Below are 21,747 nucleotides of genomic sequence, written 5' to 3'. Positions count from 1 at the left end.
AATTTAGAGAATGTGCTAAATTATATTTTAAAAAAAATTAATGCATTTAAGTGATTTAACCTTTTTCCTCTCTTATTTTCTAAATAAATACGCAAAAAAATGTTCCATCTTAAGCACACCAAGTTATCTAACAATAATGAATATGACTGCTCTTTGTTATATGTATGCATTTAAAACATTACAATGAAATCAACAGAAGAACCGTGCGTAAGTTTTTTTTTTTTTTTGGAAAATGGGAATCAGGAATGGGAATAAGGAACCCATTAAAATATGCTGAAATCTGTAGTTTTCAGGTTAACTAAGGTCAAAGTCAAACTTTGTAAAGTCTAGAGAACATAAAAGTAGACTTTGTGGAACTGCTTCCCACTTGTGGATATTTCTGCGGCCACTCTCATCTCAGACACATTCTTCTTCATCCACACTACAGTTAGTTGAGTTCTCCTTGATTTGGTAAGCGTTTTAGAGATTGTTTAGGCGTCATTTTTTAAAAAGATTTTTTAAAAGAGAAAGTATAGGAAGCCAATAGAAATTTTGTACAATGTGTACAATGGAAGTTTATTTAGTATTAGAATTTAGAAATATAACTATTAGTGTTACCTTTTTCTGTCAGGTTAAGTTTTTGGGATGAGTGGTTTCATGACGTGGTATAAGAATTCTAGATCCAAAAAAGTCAAGAGTTCGATCATTGGTTTTATTCATATTGGACCAAAAATTTAGACCATTAGCTCCCTAACAGTATTTTCTTTAACTATTTTTTATAAAAATAAAAGTAATTTTATATTAGATATCTTATGAAAAAAATTTTTTTTACTTATCAATTTTTTTTTTGTGACTATTTTTATTTATCAATTATGTTTGGATAAAATAAGATAAAAATATTTTTTTATTCTAAAAAAAATGCTTCTTTCACTAAAAAAAATTTTTTTTATTAATTTAATAGCGTCGAAATAAGTACTTAATTTTGTAACTTTTATTTTATGATTGAATTTAGTTATTATTAGTAAAAAAAATTTATTTCTTTTTAATAAATACTTAACAAATTTATATTAAATTACATTTTGCATCATTACACAAATGATGAAATGAATCTTACCTTCCTTTTTAAACCCTGAACAATGAAATTAAATCTAGCCCAAATTAAGAGTAATTGGTAATTCAAAACTCAGCTTATTGCTGTTAATTAAAAGGACTATTATTGACTACTATATCTGCTTCGGTTTTACTGCGGGAGTTAAAGTACCATATAAAAATATCATCAGTTCAAGAGACACGGTAACCGTACCAGGGAAAACGAAGGTTTGGCTAACACTTGTAGTTTCATGCAATTATATCAGACAAGATAATCATAATCCGAGTAAGTAGGTCCCTTGAATAATCACGACTACAAATTAAAGAAAATTATTAAAGTCCTACATAGTTCGGTCACCCTCATGATATTCATGCCACTTTCCCCTTTTTATCCTCTAATCCTATCTAAACTAAGTTGGACTTTTCTTTTCAACCTTATATGGGGTAGTAGGTACCATGTAAGCTTAATTATACCACATCATAAATTAAAAGGACAAAAATAATTCGATTTGTACGTTCTTAATCAATTATTATTATTATTATTTGACTGTTACTATCGTAGTAAAATCCTATATTCAAATGAATTTTAGTATTTAGTAAATTCCTATATATATAAAATCATTTTATCTAGAGAATTTGACTCAGTATTTAGACATTGATCTAGATTATCACACGACTCATATTCTTTTGAATTCTCAACGTTTGACCCGAATAACAAATAAAGGTAACTTCCCACACGTAATCATTAAGATTACCCATTGAGCAAAAAGTCTGTAAAATTAAAATTAGAGTAAATTACCATTTTTGTAGTTCTATTTATGTTCTTAACGTTTAAATTGTTTTATTTGTATTTTTAATGTTTATAAAAGTGATTCAATATTATTCTACTATTAATTATACTAATAAATCAGATTATATTTTTCAATTATTCTCACTTGGATGTATTCATTCTGAATTAGGTGTCATTTGGATGTGTTCGATTTTAATATTATACCCATTATTTGTGTTTAGATTCAATTATGTCCCTAGAAAAGTGAATTATGTAAATATTGTAAGAATTAGTTTCAACATTTGATGAGCTATTTTTTGGAGTAAATCATCGATTCTATCCCAGACATTTGTGTTCTAACTTCAAGAAAGAGATTTTTAAAACTCAAACTAAAGGCGTTCATGATGTGTAATTGACGGCAGGATAACATTGAATCACTTTTATAAATATTAGAAATACAAATAGAATAATTTAAACGTTAAAAATACAAATAGAATTCACTCCAAACATTGGAACAAAATCACAAAAAGAATACTTTACTCTTAAAATTAATATACTACTACATACACCAACCTTGTTAGGTTAGGTCTCCGTCTCTCTTCTTTTATGATTTAATTTTATTTTAAGTGGAACGGCATATTTTAATTAATTAAATTAATAGGGAGGATTAGGCTTCTCCGATTTGACCAAAATAATATTATCGTTATCATCATCTATAAGAAAAGTTGGAGACTATCTTCATCCCCTACCGTATGTCTAAGACTTTAAGTTGCATGTATTTATACGCAAAGCGTCATCCTGAGCCACCCTTCTGTCACTCGCCACCGTCCATTAATCAATTTATTATTAAGTGTAAAAAAGTAATCTTTTTTTTTTGTTTCTAATTATTTAATTATAATTAAATGGTCATCGTATTTAACTATAATAATTAACAATATTATTATATGCTTTTAGGAGTTCAATTTCAGTGTAATTTATAATCTTGCATAATTATATTAAATTTTAGATTTTCTTTAACCAAAATAATTATAATATATATATATTTTTAAATCTTATTTTGTAAAGATAAATTAGAGTAATAGAATAGGTAGTTTTTCAAAAACTTTGTGATGAATTTATGGAGTCTAAAATTAATATGAAACAAGTTGTGAAAAAATCAAAATAGATATATAAATCTATTGTTATAATTATTCATGATGAATCCTTATTTTGTTAGATTTTTGGTTTTAAAAGTTGAAAAGAGAAGCGAAATTGAAAATTAAAAAAGAAAGAAAAATAATAGGATAAAGTATTAAATTGGTCGTTTATATTCGAACATAATCTTATTCTGATCCTTAAGATTTAAAGTGTCATATTTATCAAAAAAAAGTTTCATTTATCTTCAATTTAGTCTCACATAAGGTCAAAGCTAAATAATTAATAAAATGTCCTGCATAACAGTAGTACAAGAATAAGGTCGATAATCTGGAGAACAAGTACAAGTTCTAAAGACACAAAATCAACCTTAGATGCATCAATACATTTATTTATCTTTCTCTTTAGTTCTATAAAAAATATTTCATTTAAATTGTAAGAAAAACGATAAATAAATATATTGATACATCCACGGTTTATTTTGTGCCTCAAGAACTTGTATTTGTTCTCCAAATTATCGATCTTATTCTTGTATTACTGTCATGTGGGACATTCCGTTAATTATTTATCTTTGACCTCACGGTGGGACTAAATTGAAGCTAAATAAAACTTTTTTAAATTCAAATAGAACACTTTAAACTTAAAAGACCAAAACAAAATTATGCTAACGTAGAGGACCAATTTAATGCTTTACCCAAAAATAATACGAGAAACAAATTACTATTGATATCATCTTATTCGTCTACTTAAATAAATATTAAAGATTTAAATTTTATTTTATATACGTAATATAATAAATTTTTAAATAAAATTCAAATTCATAAGAAATTAGTCTTTGTCTTTTCTAGTTGGTCCTAAAAAAAAAGAACAATACACCTAGTAGTACACCTAGTTTAATATAACAAGAGACTCTATAAAATTATAAAAGTTGGTCACTCCCAAATTCATACTAAACCAAAAAAAAAAAATATTTTAAAAATTAAAATTAAAATAATTTGTTTTTAAAAATAATATTTTTTTAATTTATTTCTGAAAAAAATCCCAAATTAGAGAGTAGTAGAGGAAAAGAAAGAAAGAAAGAAGAATGTGAGTAGAGAGAGAAAGGAAGGGGAACCAAGTAGTAGTCCCTAGTCACTACTCACTAGTCAGCTGCGACTGCGAGCAGAACCAGAAACTGTATGTAACGCTACCTCCCAAAACAAAACAAAACAAAACATAGCCTCCTTCTCTTTCTTTCTTTCTGCTGCATCTCATCTCTTCTCTTCTCTTCCTCCCACTTTGTCGTTTTATTATTATTTCGACAACCACAAGGCTTCTCCGCTGCCGCTGCTCACACTCAAATTAATATTATTATTTCCCTTTTTTTTTTTTTTAGGTTCTGCTCCCTCGGTTATTCCTAAATCTAATACCACTATTTATTTATTTAATTATTTATTATTTCACACTACTTGAAGAAGCTGATTAATAATTAATTAAGCTTTAATCTTACTTTTGTTCCTCCGTTAAAGCCAAGACCTCAACATCTTCGCTAAAGGCCGCCTCAACATCTCTCTATAATTTTCCTTCTTCCTCTTCCTTTTAATTTTCCAGCTTCCAGGTCAGCTTACTCTTCTTCTTCTTCTTTCGTTAATAATTCATTTATTTCATCTATCTAACTTTTACTGTTTCCAGTTTCAGCTGCATATATGCTCAATTAGATTTTTTGTGTGCTTTTTTCTGGGTTACTGTACCTTATATATATAATAATAATAAGAAGAAGAAGCTTCTATCGAACTTTATTTTTCTCTGTGTTTTGGTTTAATTCGATGCGCATCGCGTATACTTAATCTGTGTTTTTCAGAGCAGAACGTGAAAAATCCGATTTTTTACTATGACTGTGATCGGATACTATATGCTCTTTGGGCTGAAAACAAATCTTTTAAATAATTAGGATTCTTTATTGTGGGGGGAAGTTTTTTAGGTTTACCTAACATCTTTTAATGAGCGACATGGGGGAAAAAGGGAAATTGAATCATTGGATGTGGCCTAAGTATATGCAAAGTCCAGGGTTTTTTAATTTTGATTATTATTTTTTAATTATGTATGGAAATTTTTTTTTTTTTTAATTCAGTTGGTGCAATTGCTGCTAATACTAATGAGCAAAACATCTTGCTAATGGCAAGTTTAGTCAGTTCAAGTAAAGTTTTCTAATGTTCATGTGACTACCAGATAAATGTGAAGTTCAAGCATAACATTGTTTCATAATGAATACTCTGACTTCTGACAAATTGTTTATCTGATTTTCTGTCATTGCTTATCATGATTAGGAAAGAACAATGACTGGCATAGCAAAGGAGGAAGAGTCAGCTAGTCCTAGTTGGGGTGAAGTGGCTAGGGCTGTTGCTGCTGCTGTTAGTTCTCCAACTTTGAAAGATGATACTGGTGGCAGCCAATTTCAGAGGCTACATAATCAAGTTACAAAGATGATAAAGGGATTTTCACGCTCTCCTGATTCTAAAAATGCGTATTACAATCCAGAAATCCTGACTAGTTTGAAGCGTCAATGGGCTGCAAACTTTCAATTGCAACACACTGTATGTTACAGAATTGGGTTTTGACTTCAGTATACCAGAATTACATTTTCCTTCTAGGCTTTTGAGTATAACAATTAAACAAAGCTCATGCTTCTTATTATCGTATTATCTCTGGAACTTGGTTTGAATGCTTGTTTCCGTTTGTTTCACTTTAAACCGTTGCATCTTTGCTCACAACTCTTTGCTGTGCCATTAAATCTTGCCTCTTTTGAGCTCGCAGGACCACAGATCTTGGAAGGAGCCTTCACAGCTGTTTGAAAGCATGGTGGTTGTGGGACTTCATCCAAATTGTGATGTTCAGGCACTGCGAAGGCAATATGTTGATAGAAAAATTGAAAGCCCGGGAAAATTGAGAAGTGCACTTGGTTATCAGAATCAATCCCGTATAGAACCCAATATAGAGCCCAATATTGAACCTCAGGTTGTGGATTTTTGTAGCAGAGATTGAATTATTGTACTTTTTTAATTCTCATTGCCAGTGCTACTTGTTCTAGTGTTCATGTATTATCATTTCAGTTTTTACTTTTATGATCACCAGAATTTTTATTGATGATTGTATTTTTTAACCATCTCAGTACCTTTAGCACTCATATTCAAGTTTTTCCAGGTTTTATTTGTATATCCTCCTGAAAAAAAGCTGCCTCTTAAAAGCAAGGATCTTCTCTCTTTCTGCTTCCCTGGAGGATTGGAGGTTAGGTGTATGCTTAATGAACTTTTATCTTTATATCAACAACTAATGATATTCTTACTTGTATTTAAACTCTCGGCAACAATAGTTGTTTATACATGTATTTGTACAGTGAATAGTAATAAAGTCTTCTACTTGTTCGACCTACACTTTCTTAATGTTCATATGATCATTTAGTTATGTTTCAATGTTTTTGGTTTCGGTTATAGGTCCGTGCTATTGAGAGAACCCCATCCATGAGTGAGTTGAATGAAATTCTTTTTGGGCAGGTATTTGTGCTATGCAATACTGACATTAATATTAGTTTTAGCATCATTTTTAGTTTCAGTTGGATGTTCACATTGATAACAAGTATTCTGCTTGTATATTGCAGGAACATATCAAACAAAGGGATCTGTCATTTGTGTTCAGGTTACAGGTGTGTGAAGCTATCCTATTTTAACAAAGGCAGCCTTTTCAAACCATGTGCTAAATTATATGTAGGAATTTATTCTACATATAGTTAAGATGGGGAAAAGAATGCCTTTCCTTATTTATTTATTTCTGCATTGTACTTGTTGCCATGTTCATGATGTTTGAAATTCTTCTTTTTCCTTCCTTCAACTTTGTAGGGTGCAGACCATTCAACGCTTTATGGGTGTTGTGTCTTAGTTGAAGAACTAGTTCATAAGCCCTCTGGATTGCTTTCTCTGATTTCTGATAAACAACCACCTTTTTCTTCTTCGAGACGTCATATATTAACCACACAGAGATGTTACTGCATTCTTTCAAGGCTCCCATTTTTTGAATTGCACTTTGGTGTTTTACAAAGGTAGGTTTATTTAATGGGTCTATCGGTAAGCATTCTACATATGATTTTACCATTTTTGCTCACTTTGTTCTATTAATATCTCTGAAGCATCTTCACACAAGAGAGGCTGGATCGGTTGACGAAAAGTATTGGAGATTTAAGTTTTGAATCTTTTGATGGTAACTCTGAGGATGAAAACTCAGATGGTAATTTTGAGCACATGTTAGTGAGTGATGGGCCAATGGAAGGCAAACTTGATGGAAGTCCAATGATTTCTGAGTCAAGCTTAAGAAGGTCTTCGCCTGAAAATATTGTGGGTGATGCTCATCCAGAGCATCAAATGGTTAACGGGGAACTGCAGATTTACGAGAGAATCAGTTATGAGATTGTTGAACCAACTGATCCTGAAACTGGAAGGGCAATGGCCAAAGAAGAATCGGGCCCTACATATTCAGAAGACGGTGATCAGTATACAGATGCTTTTGCAACCAACAAACACTCAGAAGATAAGCATTTACCCAATGCTCTATTGCCACTTCTGCGCTATTGCCAGTATGAAAGCTCAGAATCTTCCTGCAGGTACATGGCCCTGAACCTTATTACTGTTGTTTCTGGGAATCTCCTTCATTGACATGCAGAATGAGTGCAATCCTCGCTTTGTATGTTATTTTTCATTTTATTTTCCTATCAATTGGATTGCTTTGTCTACATTGAATAGCTTGTTTCTTCTTGCTTATATATATATATATATATATATATATATATATATCTTTTGCATTCCTTATTTCTTTCTTCTAGTTTTCTTGATTTATCCCCCCCAAAACTGATAATATTTGCATGTAGTTTGGCTATCTTTAGACTTGTGAGGGCTTTGTAGTGTCCTCAATCAAATTGTTATTACTTTCTTCAAAGTAATGCATCTCAAATGTATAATCTCCCCTTTGCAGTTTTCAGGGCTCACCTTGTGAAGATAGAAATTTCAGGAGTGATGCTGATGATAACGAGACAGAGGAAGCGTCATCCTCTGGCCAAGAGGATTCAAGTGACTTAAATGATATTCTTGAATGGGCCAAGGTTTGTAGTTTTTCTATGCATCTGGTACTGGTACTGTTATCTGATCTGTTGTGGTAATAGTTTATACCTGATGATATTTTTCCAATTACCAGGAAAATAATCATGGACCACTACAGATTATAAGCGAGTATTATCGATTACCTTGCCCTGCAAGGGGCTTGGCAGTTAGATTTCATCCTTTGGAACACCTGCATCCCTTGGAATATCATAGACTAGCTGAGGAAGCTCTATGTCTTGTTGGTCCAACTGATGGTCTAAAATCATGCAGTCCTGATCTGAAATTAGTTGATGTACGTTGTTGTAAGACTTGGTTGAATGAACTTTTTTCCTTTCAACTTTTGATTTAAGATTTAGATTTGACTCTTCTGGGCGGAATTCTGTCTGGTAATCCTTTGCTCATGGTAAAGACAGCTTCATGGTTGTTTGTTCCTCACAGGCACATAATGCTCTTTTGGCAGAAGAGGCAACTGCATTATCCCTATGGGCTGTAGCATGCATATGTGGAACCTTGAGACTTGAACATGTATGTTTAATCCTTTGGTCTGCTTTTATGGACTTAAAAGTGTTCTCACCATGTGTTGTTAATTTCATGCTTGATCTCCCAAGTACATGGACTCTTGTTTACCCCTCTATAGAAGGTTTGGTTAAACTATTTTGGGTGGATTTGTTATGGTCTTACCATTTATTTTCGATGGTAGGAGTGGACTTATGCTTCAGTTGCAGCTCAAGTACATACTTTATGCATTTTAAAAGTTGAAATGTTTGACTTGGATACATCTTGTTTATATGCGAATTATTGTTTGTTGAGATATTGCTTTATTGAAAGATTTTCCACATTTACGGTGAAGGTCTGAAATTAATCATTAGTTTGGTGGCTTTTACTTTAATCAAAATTGAGGGGAAAATTCTGCATTTTATGCATTAGTTTAGCATGGAACTTTTCTCACTATGTTGAAATTCTGCCATCCAGGTGTACCAGATTTTTGGTTGTACAAGAGTTTTATAACTGATAGAATGTTTAATTGACTCTGTCCATTCCTTATTCTGCAGGTTTTAACGTTCTTTGCTGGAGTTCTGCTAGAGAAGCAGATAGTTGTTGTCTGTTCTAATTTGGTATGTCTTTTACAAGTTAGGAGTGAGTTAATGAGTTATTTGGGCCACTGGTTTGTTTTGTCCTTTGGAAACACAACTGTTCACTTGCTGATAGCTCCTTGATATATCGGGAACAGTAATAATATTTCTAGTAATTATGCACGTGACGTGAGTCAGTAATTTTGCTGCTTATTTTAGATGAAAGATTGGTTTATTTTTTTGCATATCTAGCAAAGTAATGGTTATAATCTTTGTTTAATGAAATGGACAACTAGTTTTCTCACCCAGTGTTATGTTCGGGGAGATGGTTTAGTGAAGTTTACTGCAAAAATTGCTGATATTTTATCCCAGTCTATATTAGAAATAACTTTGCTGCCTTGATTTGTTTCTATATGAATTTACCATGTCTTTCATGCCAGGGAGTTCTATCTGCTTCAGTATTGTCAGTTATTCCGCTAATCCGGCCTTATCAATGGCAAAGCCTACTAATGCCGGTTTGATTCCTTTACTTGTAACACTAAATCGAATTAGTTTTATGAATTTTTATTTATTCTTTTTTCTTTTTTCACCATATGTGATTGACTAAGAACATGACTTTCTAGGTTTTACCAAATGACATGCTCGAGTTTTTGGATGCACCTGTCCCTTACGTGGTGAGTAATGTTTCCTACTGCTTTATTTCTTAAGGAATAATATCTAATTGAAGTCAGGCAGTGAGGTTACTTTTGCCTTTTTGTTTGTTCGATTGCAACCTTAGTACTTTGCTGCATTATATATTGACGATGAATATATATCTCTTTATATCTGGTAAATTTTTCATATATTGAAAGATAAAGTTGGACTTGCAACCACAGTTTGTAGTTTTGGATTTGGTTTCATGTTAAACGTTTTTTTTTTTTTTTTTTTTTTTTTTTATATCTTAACCCTTCTTATAATACCCTGTCTGATTTCTGACTATCTACAAAATGATTTTTCAAGGTTGGTATCAAGAACAAGACCAGTGAAATTCAGTCAAAGTTAACCAATGTGATTCTTGTTGATGCCAATAGAAATCAGGTATGTCATTCTTTTGCAGCTCTCTTGCTGCTAATAAAAAAATAACTCGATCAAGCATAGGATGAATTTCCTTTTCTGTGTTTTATAACTTAAAAATAAGGCTTTATCGAAGGAATTGCCGAATGTGGCTTAGCTCCTAGGATTATTTCTCTTTTCATTTAGTCATTTGATGATAGACGGACCAAACTACTATTATGTTGCAACAGGTGAAGTCACCAACAATCCCACAACTGCCTAGACAGAAAGAGCTAATCTCATCTTTACGTCCTTCTCATGCAACGCTTGTAGGAGAAAGTTACACGGGTAGGAGAAGGCCAGTGTATGAATGCACAGAAGTTCAGGTGTGCCTTTCTTAATGATGTCAATGTTTCCCATTCTCCATTTTTCGGTTTAATATCTTTATTATTGCTACGATGTCAGTCATGCATATACCAAGTGGTTTAAGAGCCATTTTGCAAGAAACATTTCTTTAGTTTCCTAATAGTTCGTTATACTGTGCAGTCAGAAAATTTAGTATTTCTGGTTTATCACCACTTTTTCCATGTAAAACTGTTAACAACAGTTGCTCCATATGTTCTGTTATTCTCACTTGTTTTCCTTACAGGTGGAAGCTGCAAAGGAGTTCCTTTCTGTGTTAAGATCTTACTTGGATTCACTTTGCGATAACATCCGTTCTCACACAATTACCAATGTACAATCCAATGATGATAAGGTCTGTAATTCTGTGAATTCATCCTTTAATAAGTGAAAAGACGTATTCTGGAAGCAAAAAATGGAAACAATAATTGAATTACATATTATTTTTCAAAGTTCTTACTGAAAAGACATGCATTGAAGTATTCCATCCTTTATAATTGTTGGCCTTCTGTGCAAACATCATATTTCGGTAAAATATTATGAAGATCTGAGATGGTGGTTTGTACCTTCAGGTATCCTTGCTTTTGAAGGAGAGTTTCATCGAGTCTTTCCCGTACCGCGATCGGCCTTTTATGAAGGTTTACTTTTTTATCTTACTTCATGCCTTATGCCATGTTACCAAATTGCATATCTATTCTTGATTATGTTGTTTTAAAATGCATAACTCATCTTAATCTTGTACACACAAACATTATATTGTATTGTTTTCAGATTATTAATGCTGATCATTTCCCCCCATTTGTTGCTTCGGTTGTTTACAGCTTTTCGTGGATACGCAGCTATTTTCCGTACATACAGATCTTATACTCTCTTTCTTCCAAAAAGAATAGGGACGCAATGGCAAAGCTTCATGGGAATAATTGTGTTTATTCTAGCTTGAACGCAAGTTCAGTGTTGTACAATTTTCCTACATTGAGTTAAAATATAATTCAGATTCCTTACTCACAAGGCTTTATGCGGCACATGTAAATGAACAGTTAAATAATATGTTCAAGCTTAAAAGTTCTATAGGTTTTTATTCCATATGAATGTTATTTTCCTACAGTAGGATCGAAGATATGATTCGAATCTTATTTCAAATGTAAATATCTCAATCTTTGTTTACTGTTATTATGCTTGTATGATGAAGTTACCAACTGTTATCATGTTCTATTGTTGAAAAATTACATCTAAACTTTGACCCTATTCCTTTGAAAAGAAATGGGTTTATTTTGGATTAATAATATGAGAAAAGGATAAATAGGTCCCTGACCTTTTGTCTCATGGACATTTTCGTCTTTGACCATTGAAAAATACTTTTAAGTCTTTGACCTTTACAAAATTTGGACGGATTAGTCATTGACGGAGACATTTGGACGGATCAATCCATGACGGAGGCATTTGGACGGAGGGACTGATCCGTCCAAGTTTTGTGAAAGTCAGGGACTTAAAAGTATTTTTCAATGATCAGGGACGAAAATGTCCGCGGGACAAAAGGTTAGGGACTTATTTGTCCTTTTCTCTAATAATATTTTACTATCTGAAAAGATGCTGATTAAGGAAAATAGTATTGATGGTTAAGGAAGGCGTTTTATGCACATCACGTGAAGATTGGATACAGAGGAAAATATTCTCAGAAATTTTTACTAGAAAAAACTTGCTTGAAGTGGCATAACATAATACAAGTATTATGCCAAATGTCAACTATTTTTGGCTTTTGTTTTTGGGCAGCATTTATTTGGAACGTATAGCACTGTGGCAGCACTTAAATACAAGCATATGCCCCCGTGTTCAAGGGATTCTTATTTTTATATATTTATTTATTTTGAAAATGACTTAGAGAAATGTGAATGTATAAACACAATGTCATAAGTATATAGAACTATTCACTTGAGATAATATTGAAAAGTGTGGTCCAACTTGAAGGAAATAGCAGTTCTCAGGCTGATTAAAAATCAGAATGATAAAGCAAAGATAGCGGGATTTGGCCTCCTGGCTACTACATTAATGGAAAACATTTGGTGTGTCCATTTCCTTTATTTATTTAACTTCTTAAATGTGTCCCTGTTTCTTGGTAGTTTTCTGTAGCTTTGATTAATTTGTACTTTGAATTTTTATTGACTATGATAGAGTGCCAAATATAAAGGTGCATACAATGCTTATATTAGAGGCCACAGCTTCTGTGTTTTCATAAAGTGGAACAAATAATGGTAATGCTAGGGGGCACACATGTACCATGCACTTTATTTTTTCACCCTTTTTATATGAGGTTTGAACACAACATTAAAACGGAAAAATTCAAAACTCACCTAGCTTATCTTTATTACCCATATTTGCTTAAAAAGTAATGATATAATTGTCTTTGCTAGAAACAAGAGACTAAACTGGAGTAAGAATTTGTATATTATTGAATGTAATCAAGTTGTCTATTCAAGTTGTCTGGAATGATACAATATGAAATGATATTTATAGGTACTAAGAAAATCGTAATAATAAAGACGTAATCTCCTATAATAAATATTCAGATATACTAAATAATACTAATTGATCCTAATGATATTCTAACAGTCTTAAAATTAAAACATATGAAGTAAATAAAATCATAAAACATGGGGTGTTGTTTGGTTAAACACCAAGGGGGAAAAATTGTGTTCTATCCTAAGTGAACTCAACATGCATGTTCATAAGTTGTGTTGGTTTTAGTTGATCAACTTCACTCTTAGGATTGATTATTCTTAATTAACATTTTCATGTATATTATCTTCTTTAAAAGTTAGCTAAAATATTCTTAACCATTTAGTATTAGATAGAGTCAAACATTCAACAAACTAATCAATTTTCAGCTTCTGTTGCTGAATAGTTGAAGAGCAGCTTATATACTATATATCTAATAAATGCTATTATGAATCAAATTTCTTGTTTTTATCATCAAATTCAAATTTCAATATTAATCAGTACTACAACTTTGGTGAACAATGAATGCTCTTGTGTACTATTGCCATAGCAGATTCGGTTGGGACTTGCCTTTCAGCAGAGAATGTTAGTAGTGATGAGGTCATCACATCAAGTTAATAAAAATTAAAAAAAAAATGTTCAGATATTTTTTAAATTTATCATCCTGAAATTTATTAGTGTAATTAATCTTCCAACCCATTAAGATAGACTTGATCTCTTTTTTAGATTCACCCTTACTGCTCAAAAACATTCCAATGAGGTTTGTCATATAAAAAAAAGCATTTTTCTGAAACATAGGTGCAAAAATGAACTGATTTGTTTATATCCTTAAAAAAAAAGGGAAAATATGCATTATATAATCTCTCTAAATTGAACTAAACTAAATACAATTTAAAAAGAGTAATAAGATAAATTTAAATAAAACCTGTAAGATAAGGTATATAATTATTGAGCAGTAATAGAAGCCTAAGTAAGATATATAAGACATACAATTTTGTTTTCTTTGGTTGTTTGATGAAGCAAGGTGTTGTACAAAGGTAGAAAGGGTGTGTTTGTTCAGCTAGGTCTAGTGGTGGGGATACAAAACATTGATGAAGAATGCAACTTGTACTATACTCACCTGCCATACACTTAAAATACAGCAATACCTTTAAAGATCTCAAGATTTTAATACAATCCATTCAATTGTATTTACTTTTATGTCCCCCATTTGGTTGACTAGCTTTTTTGTATCTTAAAGGCCTAAGCAGACATTCTTACTCTTACTTGGAACATGTTTTTGCTTGCAATATATATTCAGATTGTAGTTTTTCTCCAATTGCTAAGTAGTATCCATCAAGTTTGTTAGACTAGATTATGCAAATAGTTGACAAGTTGTTTCCAAAATTGATCCTATTGAAAGGATAATTTACATCACATTGGTTGTGAAGTAATGCAGATAAATTGTCCTCCTTTTTCTGCCATAATGCATAGAAGAAAAAAAAGAGTATATTACTGTGTATTTAGGAGCATGTGTTGGTGTTTCTATAAGAATGATGTTGAAACCCCCAGGGTAAACGGAAGGATCAAAGTTATAACACTAAGTCAGTGAAGTCACTGAAAAAAGGGTTATAAATGTCTGAACACTAATCACTGTAAGAGTGTAAGTAAGTACAAGATTTGCATTAGTACTAGTATTACCTAACTAGCCTTACTTTTAACAGAACACCAAACTTGTTTTCTTCCAATAGAGCTAGCAAAAGGACAACACAAAATGGTAATATAAATAAACCAGTTTTACTATCTAAGATGAGATAAATCCAATTAATATTTTTACCATCAAACAAAAATATATGAACAGAAGTGGACCAAATGAAGCTAACTGTTAGCAGCATATGCATACACCAGTTAGTGCAGTAACAAGTTAAAGAGAAAGAAAGAAAAAGAAAAAATGACTGAGGTTTTGTGAATTATGATAGAGCCAAAGAAGCCCCTGGGCTGCACCACTGAGTGAGTGATGTTGGTACATTTATTTTCCAAATGAAAAAGGGTCAAATTGTAAGTGGGGAGGGGTGGGGGGTTCTGTTCTGGTTCTGGTTTCTGGTTCTGGTCAGGGGTCTGAGGTAAAGGAACAGAAAAAGTAAATGAGAGTTAGTAGCAGTAAAAGCTCATATAAAACCGTACAACCTTCTCAGACCAGGGATTGGTTTCAGACACCAACACTCTTTAATGTATTAATACAATAATACTAATACTAATAATAACTATTTCCTCTTTTGTCTTTAGACCCTCTTTTTCTTTCTCTCTCTTCTAGTTTATGGATTTCCGTAAAGATGTCAGAGACAAGAGCTGCCAGAGAGCCAGCTTAGTTGCAGAAGCACCAGTAGCTGCAGCAGCACCAGCACCAGCATCAGAGAGGTGCAGTCATAATAGGAGCAGCAAGCACATAGTAAGAGAGAGAAAACAAAAACATAACTCTTTCTTTCTAACAACTTCAATTTTGCTTTGTACTACATATTACATTATAAATATTAAGATTGAATCAAATTCACTTCATTATAATATATGTCAACATGTTACCCTCAAACTCTGATTCACTTAATTGTTTATTTGATATATAATATGTGTTTTAAGAAATAAGACATTTTGTGTTAAAGAAAAAAGAGAGGATTGTGAAGGCATGCAGGTGGCTAGGTCAGTAAAGAGAACCATTAGTTTTATGTATGTACAGAAGATTCTGTAACCCAATGGTCCCTGAAATAAATATACCTACTCTCTCTCCCTCCTTCCCTCCCAAGGTTCCTAATAATAATAAATATAATAAGTAATGAGAGAGCAATAGAATAAGGCAATAACCCCTCACACACACTATTATAACTCTGATATTAAAGTATCTATCTATCTATCTATCTCTGCTGCTATTTGAATCTGTGTTCCACTACTTACTGCAGAGTGAGTGAGGCCTCAGGAGCCTTTTCTGTTTCATTCTTCATTTGTTTTCTACTATCAAAATCATCATCTCTTCTTCTTCTTCTTCTTACAGCAAAAAAAAAAACTGATCTGATGATGAATGGTGGAAGCAGCAGGAGCAGCAGGTTCCCATTCACACCATCACAGTGGCAAGAGCTTGAACACCAAGCACTCATCTACAAATACATGGCTTCTGGCATCTCCATCCCCCCTGATCTCCTCTTCTCCATCAAAAGAGGCTACCACCTTGACCACTCTAGGCTCTTCCCTCACCACCACCCTCCACAACACCGTGAGTACTTGTTATTTTCCTTCCTTATCTATGTATATGTATATGAACTTGTTCAAGTCATGACATACATGTATGTATGCTATGCATGCAGTTGGATGGAACTATCTGCAGATGGGTCTGGGAAGAAAGATAGACCCTGAACCAGGAAGATGCAGAAGAACCGATGGAAAAAAATGGAGATGCTCAAAGGAAGCATATCCAGATTCAAAGTACTGTGAGAGGCACATGCACAGAGGCAAGAACCGTTCAAGAAAGCCTGTGGAACAACAACAACCTTTGAAACAATCACCAGCAGCAGCACCAACCAACACGGATGATGCTGCTGCTTCTTCTCATCATGCTCCATCTTCTTCAACCACAACAACAATCTTATCAATCACCAACAACAACAATAACTCTCTCTCTCCTCTCTCATCTGCATCACTGTCCTCTCATCATGACCTTTATCATCAACACCAACACCAACACTCCTTCCTCTACCACCACCAACCCTCTTCAAGGTCCTCCAACTCCATTGGCTTCTCTTTTCAGGACAACAACAACGCTGCTCCTTTGTTTCTTGACACCCAGACCAACACCGACTGCAGGTACTGCTTGCTAATACTTCACTTTTCATGCTCTATTTCTGTGTTTTGGTGAGTGATTTCTCTTTTTAATTTGGTATAGAGAGAGGTATATTTATGGGCTGAAAGAGGAGGTGGATGAGCATGCTTTCTTCACTGAACCTTCGGGAACAATGAGAAGCTTCTCTGCTTCGTCCATGGATGATTCATGGCAGCTGACACCACTCACCATAAGCTCCTCAACTTCTTCGAAGCAGAGGAGCTGCTCTGGCTTGTCCAATGAAAACAACAACGAGTACTCTTACTTGCAGCTTCACCACCATAACAACAACAACAACTCAAAGCAAAGAGAAGCAGAACAAGATCATGGTTGCTACATGGCTCTTGGGAAAGAAGAAGAGCCACATCATCAGAAGACCACCGTTCATCGTTTCTTCGATGAATGGCCTCACAAGAGTAGAGGAGGCTCATCCTGGCTTGATTTGGATGATAAATCTTCCACTACTCAGCTTTCCATTTCCATCCCCACATCCTCTCATGACTTCACAACCTTCACTTCAAGGAACACTAGAGGTAAGTTAGTTAAATGCAATCAAATTCACTCTTTTAATCCATTTTTTCTTTGCTTAAGCTAGTGTTTGTTTTGAGGCATTAAGACAGAGATGGAGAGACTGACTCAGTATCATATTTGTTAGTTCAGATATTGGTATTAAAATTTATGTTTCTGTTCCTAAAATTTCATAAAAAAAGGACACATGGACTAAATTTTTTAGAGATGGAAACTGAAATTTTAATAACATTTTATACTTAAAATATCCTTATTTCAATTAATTAATTCCAATTTTACTCTTTGTACAAATTAAATTAAAATTTTATTTTTGTTTCAATTTCTGTTTTACACTTTGCATCAAACAGAATACTGAGATTTATTTCAATCTCTGTATCTTAGTTTCTTAGTCTCTGTCTCTTGTCTCAGTCTTTCCGTCTCTGTCTCTCTGCCAAACGCTACCTAAATATTTGATATTATTAGAGACAATGATAAAATTAAATATGTAGTGTGTTGGGTATTATGATGTTGAATTGAATCTTTTATTATTGTGGCTGGGGATTGATTGCTGAAAAGCTTGGAATTTTTTATTTTATGCAGATGGTTAAGCTTAGCTTTCAAAAGTGGGACCTACCCCTTGGCATGTGGGTGAGAGTAAGACTGAATCAAAGGGACAACAATGTACTTTGGCAAAGGATGAGTGGGGTTTGCACATGGACATGGACATGGTTGTGAAAAGAGTATCTATTCCTATTCCAATTTCAAGTGCTCCCCCGTTTTTCCACCTGTGTTTTGTAAATGAAGTTCAAGTGGATTTGTGTCTCCATGACAGGGATCCAATGTCTTAATGTCTTTACTGCTTTCTTATTTCTTATGTGTTTTTCTAATTCTATGCTATTATTATTATTAGTGTCTCTTCCTTTCTTTCTACCAAACATATTTTCTCATGTTTATGGTAATTACACTTTTCTTTGTGTTCTTCATGCTCCCTCAAAAGTTAAGAAACCAAAAAGCAAAGTAACACCCAAACATATTACATATGAAATATTATTATACTGTTGATTAAGGAATAAGTTTTGGACAAAGTGACTATTTTATAATTATTCATTCATATGCCTCTGACTCTGAGCATAGAAATAATAATATAGCAGCACAAATGATTATTATACAGTTCGTTTTTTGTTTTTATCCTTTACTTTCTAGTTTGTATAACTCTACTAAAATCTTAGGCTAAAATATTTGAATATGGAAGTAGAATGAGTGTTATACCTTAACGTGATAATTTTTGGTATTTTTTAAAATTATGGGAGGTACACTTCAAATTTTTTTAATTTTTTTAACACAAATCGGAGAGTCTGAGTACAGAAATCGGACAGTCCAATTTGTACTCTATACATTAAATCATCCCATATTTTAGAAAAATACTACAATAGATCACAATTTAAAAAAACATTGTTAATTCAATATTAAAAATAAAAAAGTGAAAATCTTTTATGTTATGAGATTTTCACAAGTAATTTTACATAGAGATGATCGTAATTTTCCTTACTGAAAAAAATAAAACCCTTAAATTTTATAGTAGAGTGACACCAAAATACTGAAATACGACGTTCAGTTATTTGGATCGGTGCGCGTAACGTGCAGTATTTGTCAGTTTTATTTAAAAAAACGGAAAATAAAACCATATATAAACACGTCATCCCTTGTCTATATCTATATACCAGAAGAGATGTCAAGAATTTATCAATATACAGGAACATATTTTTTCGAGCATTCGAATCTCATTTTTAATTTAAAAAAAAAAATAAATAGAAGTTTGATTGGTTAAGAGTGAAAAACTGTATACATGAGTGATAAAATGTTGCATATCTTGTTGGGGAAAAAGCTTTATAATTAGGATGTGTAATTTAATTGGAAGCATGTGTAATGTTATCATTTCAGTTCTCAAATTTACATTACATACAATATTTTAGAATTTCCCCCATTCCTTCTATTCCTGCTTTGAGTGCTTTCTCTTTTTGTGTGTTAAAGGCTTTAAGTAATTTTTTTAGTTACTATCCCATTAAGTGAGTGACATAATATTGATTAGGATTAAAGCATGCACGAGTGTGATTCCTGGAAATTAAAATGAAAAGGGAAAGGAAGTGCCACATCTTTGGATTGTGGAAATCAGCTTTAGCTAAAAGAGAAAAGAAGGCAAAAAAGGTTGCATGATTCTGATTTGAGAAGAAGGTGGGGTGGGTGAAGGTGAGGTGAGTGGGACTGTTGTTGCATTGGGTCCTCAAAAAGAGTAACTAGTGCCCTTGGCTAAGACCTATGGGGACTTCAGGCCTACAACCACTGACTCTAAGGACACATAACTATTCTTATCCTCTTTCTCTTCCACCATTCAACCACCTCTTCTGACTTCTGACTCCAACTCCTTCAAACCATTCTCTTTCTCCCTTTTTTTTCCTTTCTAATCAAATTTAAATTTCAGATAATATCAACACTACTTAATTCATTAACATTACAATATGTCTTTTCTTATTCTATGTATAATTCAGGATTAGACGATTAGTACCACTGAGTTGTATATCATGTTGCTATTGTTGTTGGCTTGAACTCATGCCCTCCCATCATTTATTCCAATTCCAATACATTTTAATTATTAAATAAAGAGTAAAATACCATTTTTATTTGGAAAGTTGGTATAAGTTCTATTTGTGTTCCTAACGTTTAAATCGTCTTATTTGTATTTTTAACGTTTATAAAAATGATTCAATGTTATTTTATTGTCAATCATACTAATAGATCAGATTATATTTTTCAATTATTCATATTTTGATGTATTTATTCTCAATTCGATCTCACTTGGATGCGTTTGATTTCAATATTGTATCTACTATTTGTGTTCAGGTTCAATTATATCTCTAAAAAAGTAAATTATGTAAATATTATAGGAATTAATTTCAACTTTTGATGAGCTATTATCTAAAATAGATCATCGATTCTATCCAGACATTTGTATTCTAACTTCAAGAAGAAATTTTTAGAATTCCAACTAAAGATTTATGATGTGTAATTGAAGGCAGGATAATATTGAATCATTTTTACAAACGTTAGATATACAAATAGAACGATAGATTTATCTCAAACATTAAGGACAAAAACAATACTTTATTCTTAAATAAAATATCCCAAACTTTTTTTTGACCGAACTTGTCCAAATTGTACCTTGATAGGTATTCTTTCCATTGGATTGAATTTTTCTCTATACATTTTTTTCCCTGACCCATCCATTGTCCATCTTATAAACATGTATAAAATCACAATCCACCTACAACTCCTTTTTTTTTTAAAGAATAATAATTTCTTAAAAATAATCCATAATTTCCGATCTTTCGCAAGGCAATTAAACAAGTTCATGCGACACCAAAAAAAATACTCATCTTCAGAAAAATACAAACCATCATTTTACCAAGGCCCAACCGCAACAGAACATATTTTCTTAAAAGCCCACGTAATTCTTTTGGGATTTATTTTTCTTATCTTCCTTGTGAGTTGACGTAAACACTAAAGTACTAACCAGTAAAAACCAAAAAAAAAAAAACACCAAACAGTCAAAACCAATTAGGGGTCCACGTGGATCGAATCGGATCGGATATGGCTAAAATTTCGATCCGATCTACACTAAAATCATCGGATCGGATCCAATATCCGCAGTTTTTAAGGTTGGATCCGATCCGATTCGATCCGCACATTTGCGGATTGGATATCGGATATATCCGCAAAACACAAAAATATTTTTAAAAGTTTATTTTTATTAAAAAATATCAATAAAATTTATTTTTCTATTTTTTTAAATATGTTTACTCTTAAAATAATATTAAACATAATTTTTTTAAATAATAAATTAAAATAATACAACATATATGATAATTATTAGTTGAAATAAAATATAAAAAGAATATTTACTTATTTATTTCTTTATTTTTGCGGATACCAACACAAAATCCGCAATTCGATCCGATTAGTGTACGGATCCAATCCGATCCGATCCGAAAATCTTGCGGATCGGATCCATATCCACAATTTTCAGATCGAATTCGAATAAACATCGCAGATATGCGGATTTCTGAAAACCGGTTCAAATTGTCCGGTCGAACCGTAAACAGTTAATAAATACGGTTTGCACAGATGACAAAACCGACAAATTTAAAAACCAAAATTAAATCGCCAAACCGGCCGAAAACCGGTAGGTCGAACCGAACCGCAACCTGGGCGGTTTTTTAAATTAGCTGGCAAAACACTGCGTTTTTT

General features: G+C 32.6%; 2 protein-coding genes across 4 annotated transcripts; both read left to right on the top strand.

The window, feature by feature from the left end:
* The first annotated feature begins 4,050 nt into the window (after positions 1 to 4,050).
* Positions 4,051 to 11,862, top strand: LOC107643603 (uncharacterized). Its single transcript, XM_016347293.2, has 20 exons — positions 4,051 to 4,147; positions 4,480 to 4,568; positions 5,278 to 5,544; positions 5,765 to 5,965; positions 6,152 to 6,235; positions 6,442 to 6,501; positions 6,606 to 6,650; positions 6,844 to 7,043; positions 7,131 to 7,601; positions 7,970 to 8,096; positions 8,189 to 8,386; positions 8,533 to 8,619; positions 9,147 to 9,209; positions 9,608 to 9,682; positions 9,791 to 9,841; positions 10,167 to 10,244; positions 10,451 to 10,585; positions 10,849 to 10,956; positions 11,174 to 11,239; positions 11,423 to 11,862. Exons 3-20 carry the CDS (start codon positions 5,287 to 5,289, stop codon positions 11,489 to 11,491), a joined length of 2,376 nt encoding a protein of 791 aa, XP_016202779.1. The 5' UTR covers positions 4,051 to 4,147; positions 4,480 to 4,568; positions 5,278 to 5,286; the 3' UTR covers positions 11,492 to 11,862.
* Positions 11,863 to 15,490: 3,628 nt separating this feature from the next.
* LOC107643580 (growth-regulating factor 4) lies at positions 15,491 to 18,367 on the top strand. 3 transcript variants are annotated; one of them, XM_088502331.1, is made up of 5 exons: positions 15,491 to 15,522; positions 16,117 to 16,335; positions 16,427 to 16,922; positions 17,002 to 17,471; positions 18,046 to 18,367. In XM_088502331.1, exons 2-5 carry the CDS (start codon positions 16,137 to 16,139, stop codon positions 18,051 to 18,053), a joined length of 1,173 nt encoding a protein of 390 aa, XP_088358457.1. In that variant the 5' UTR covers positions 15,491 to 15,522; positions 16,117 to 16,136; the 3' UTR covers positions 18,054 to 18,367. The 3 variants fall into 3 exon arrangements, with proteins under 3 accessions (XP_088358457.1, XP_016202762.1, XP_016202770.1); XM_016347276.3 differs by lacking the exon at positions 15,491 to 15,522 and adding an exon at positions 15,812 to 16,025; XM_016347284.3 differs by lacking the exon at positions 15,491 to 15,522 and adding an exon at positions 15,818 to 16,029.
* Positions 18,368 to 21,747: the final 3,380 nt, after the last annotated feature.

Source organism: Arachis ipaensis, chromosome B1 (assembly GCF_059453495.1).
Source record: "Arachis ipaensis isolate K30076 ecotype BB chromosome B1, ASM5945349v1, whole genome shotgun sequence".
NCBI lineage: Eukaryota > Viridiplantae > Streptophyta > Magnoliopsida > Fabales > Fabaceae > Arachis > Arachis ipaensis.
Note: the sequence above shows the minus strand (reverse complement) of the source record. Positions and strands in the feature narration are given on the sequence as shown.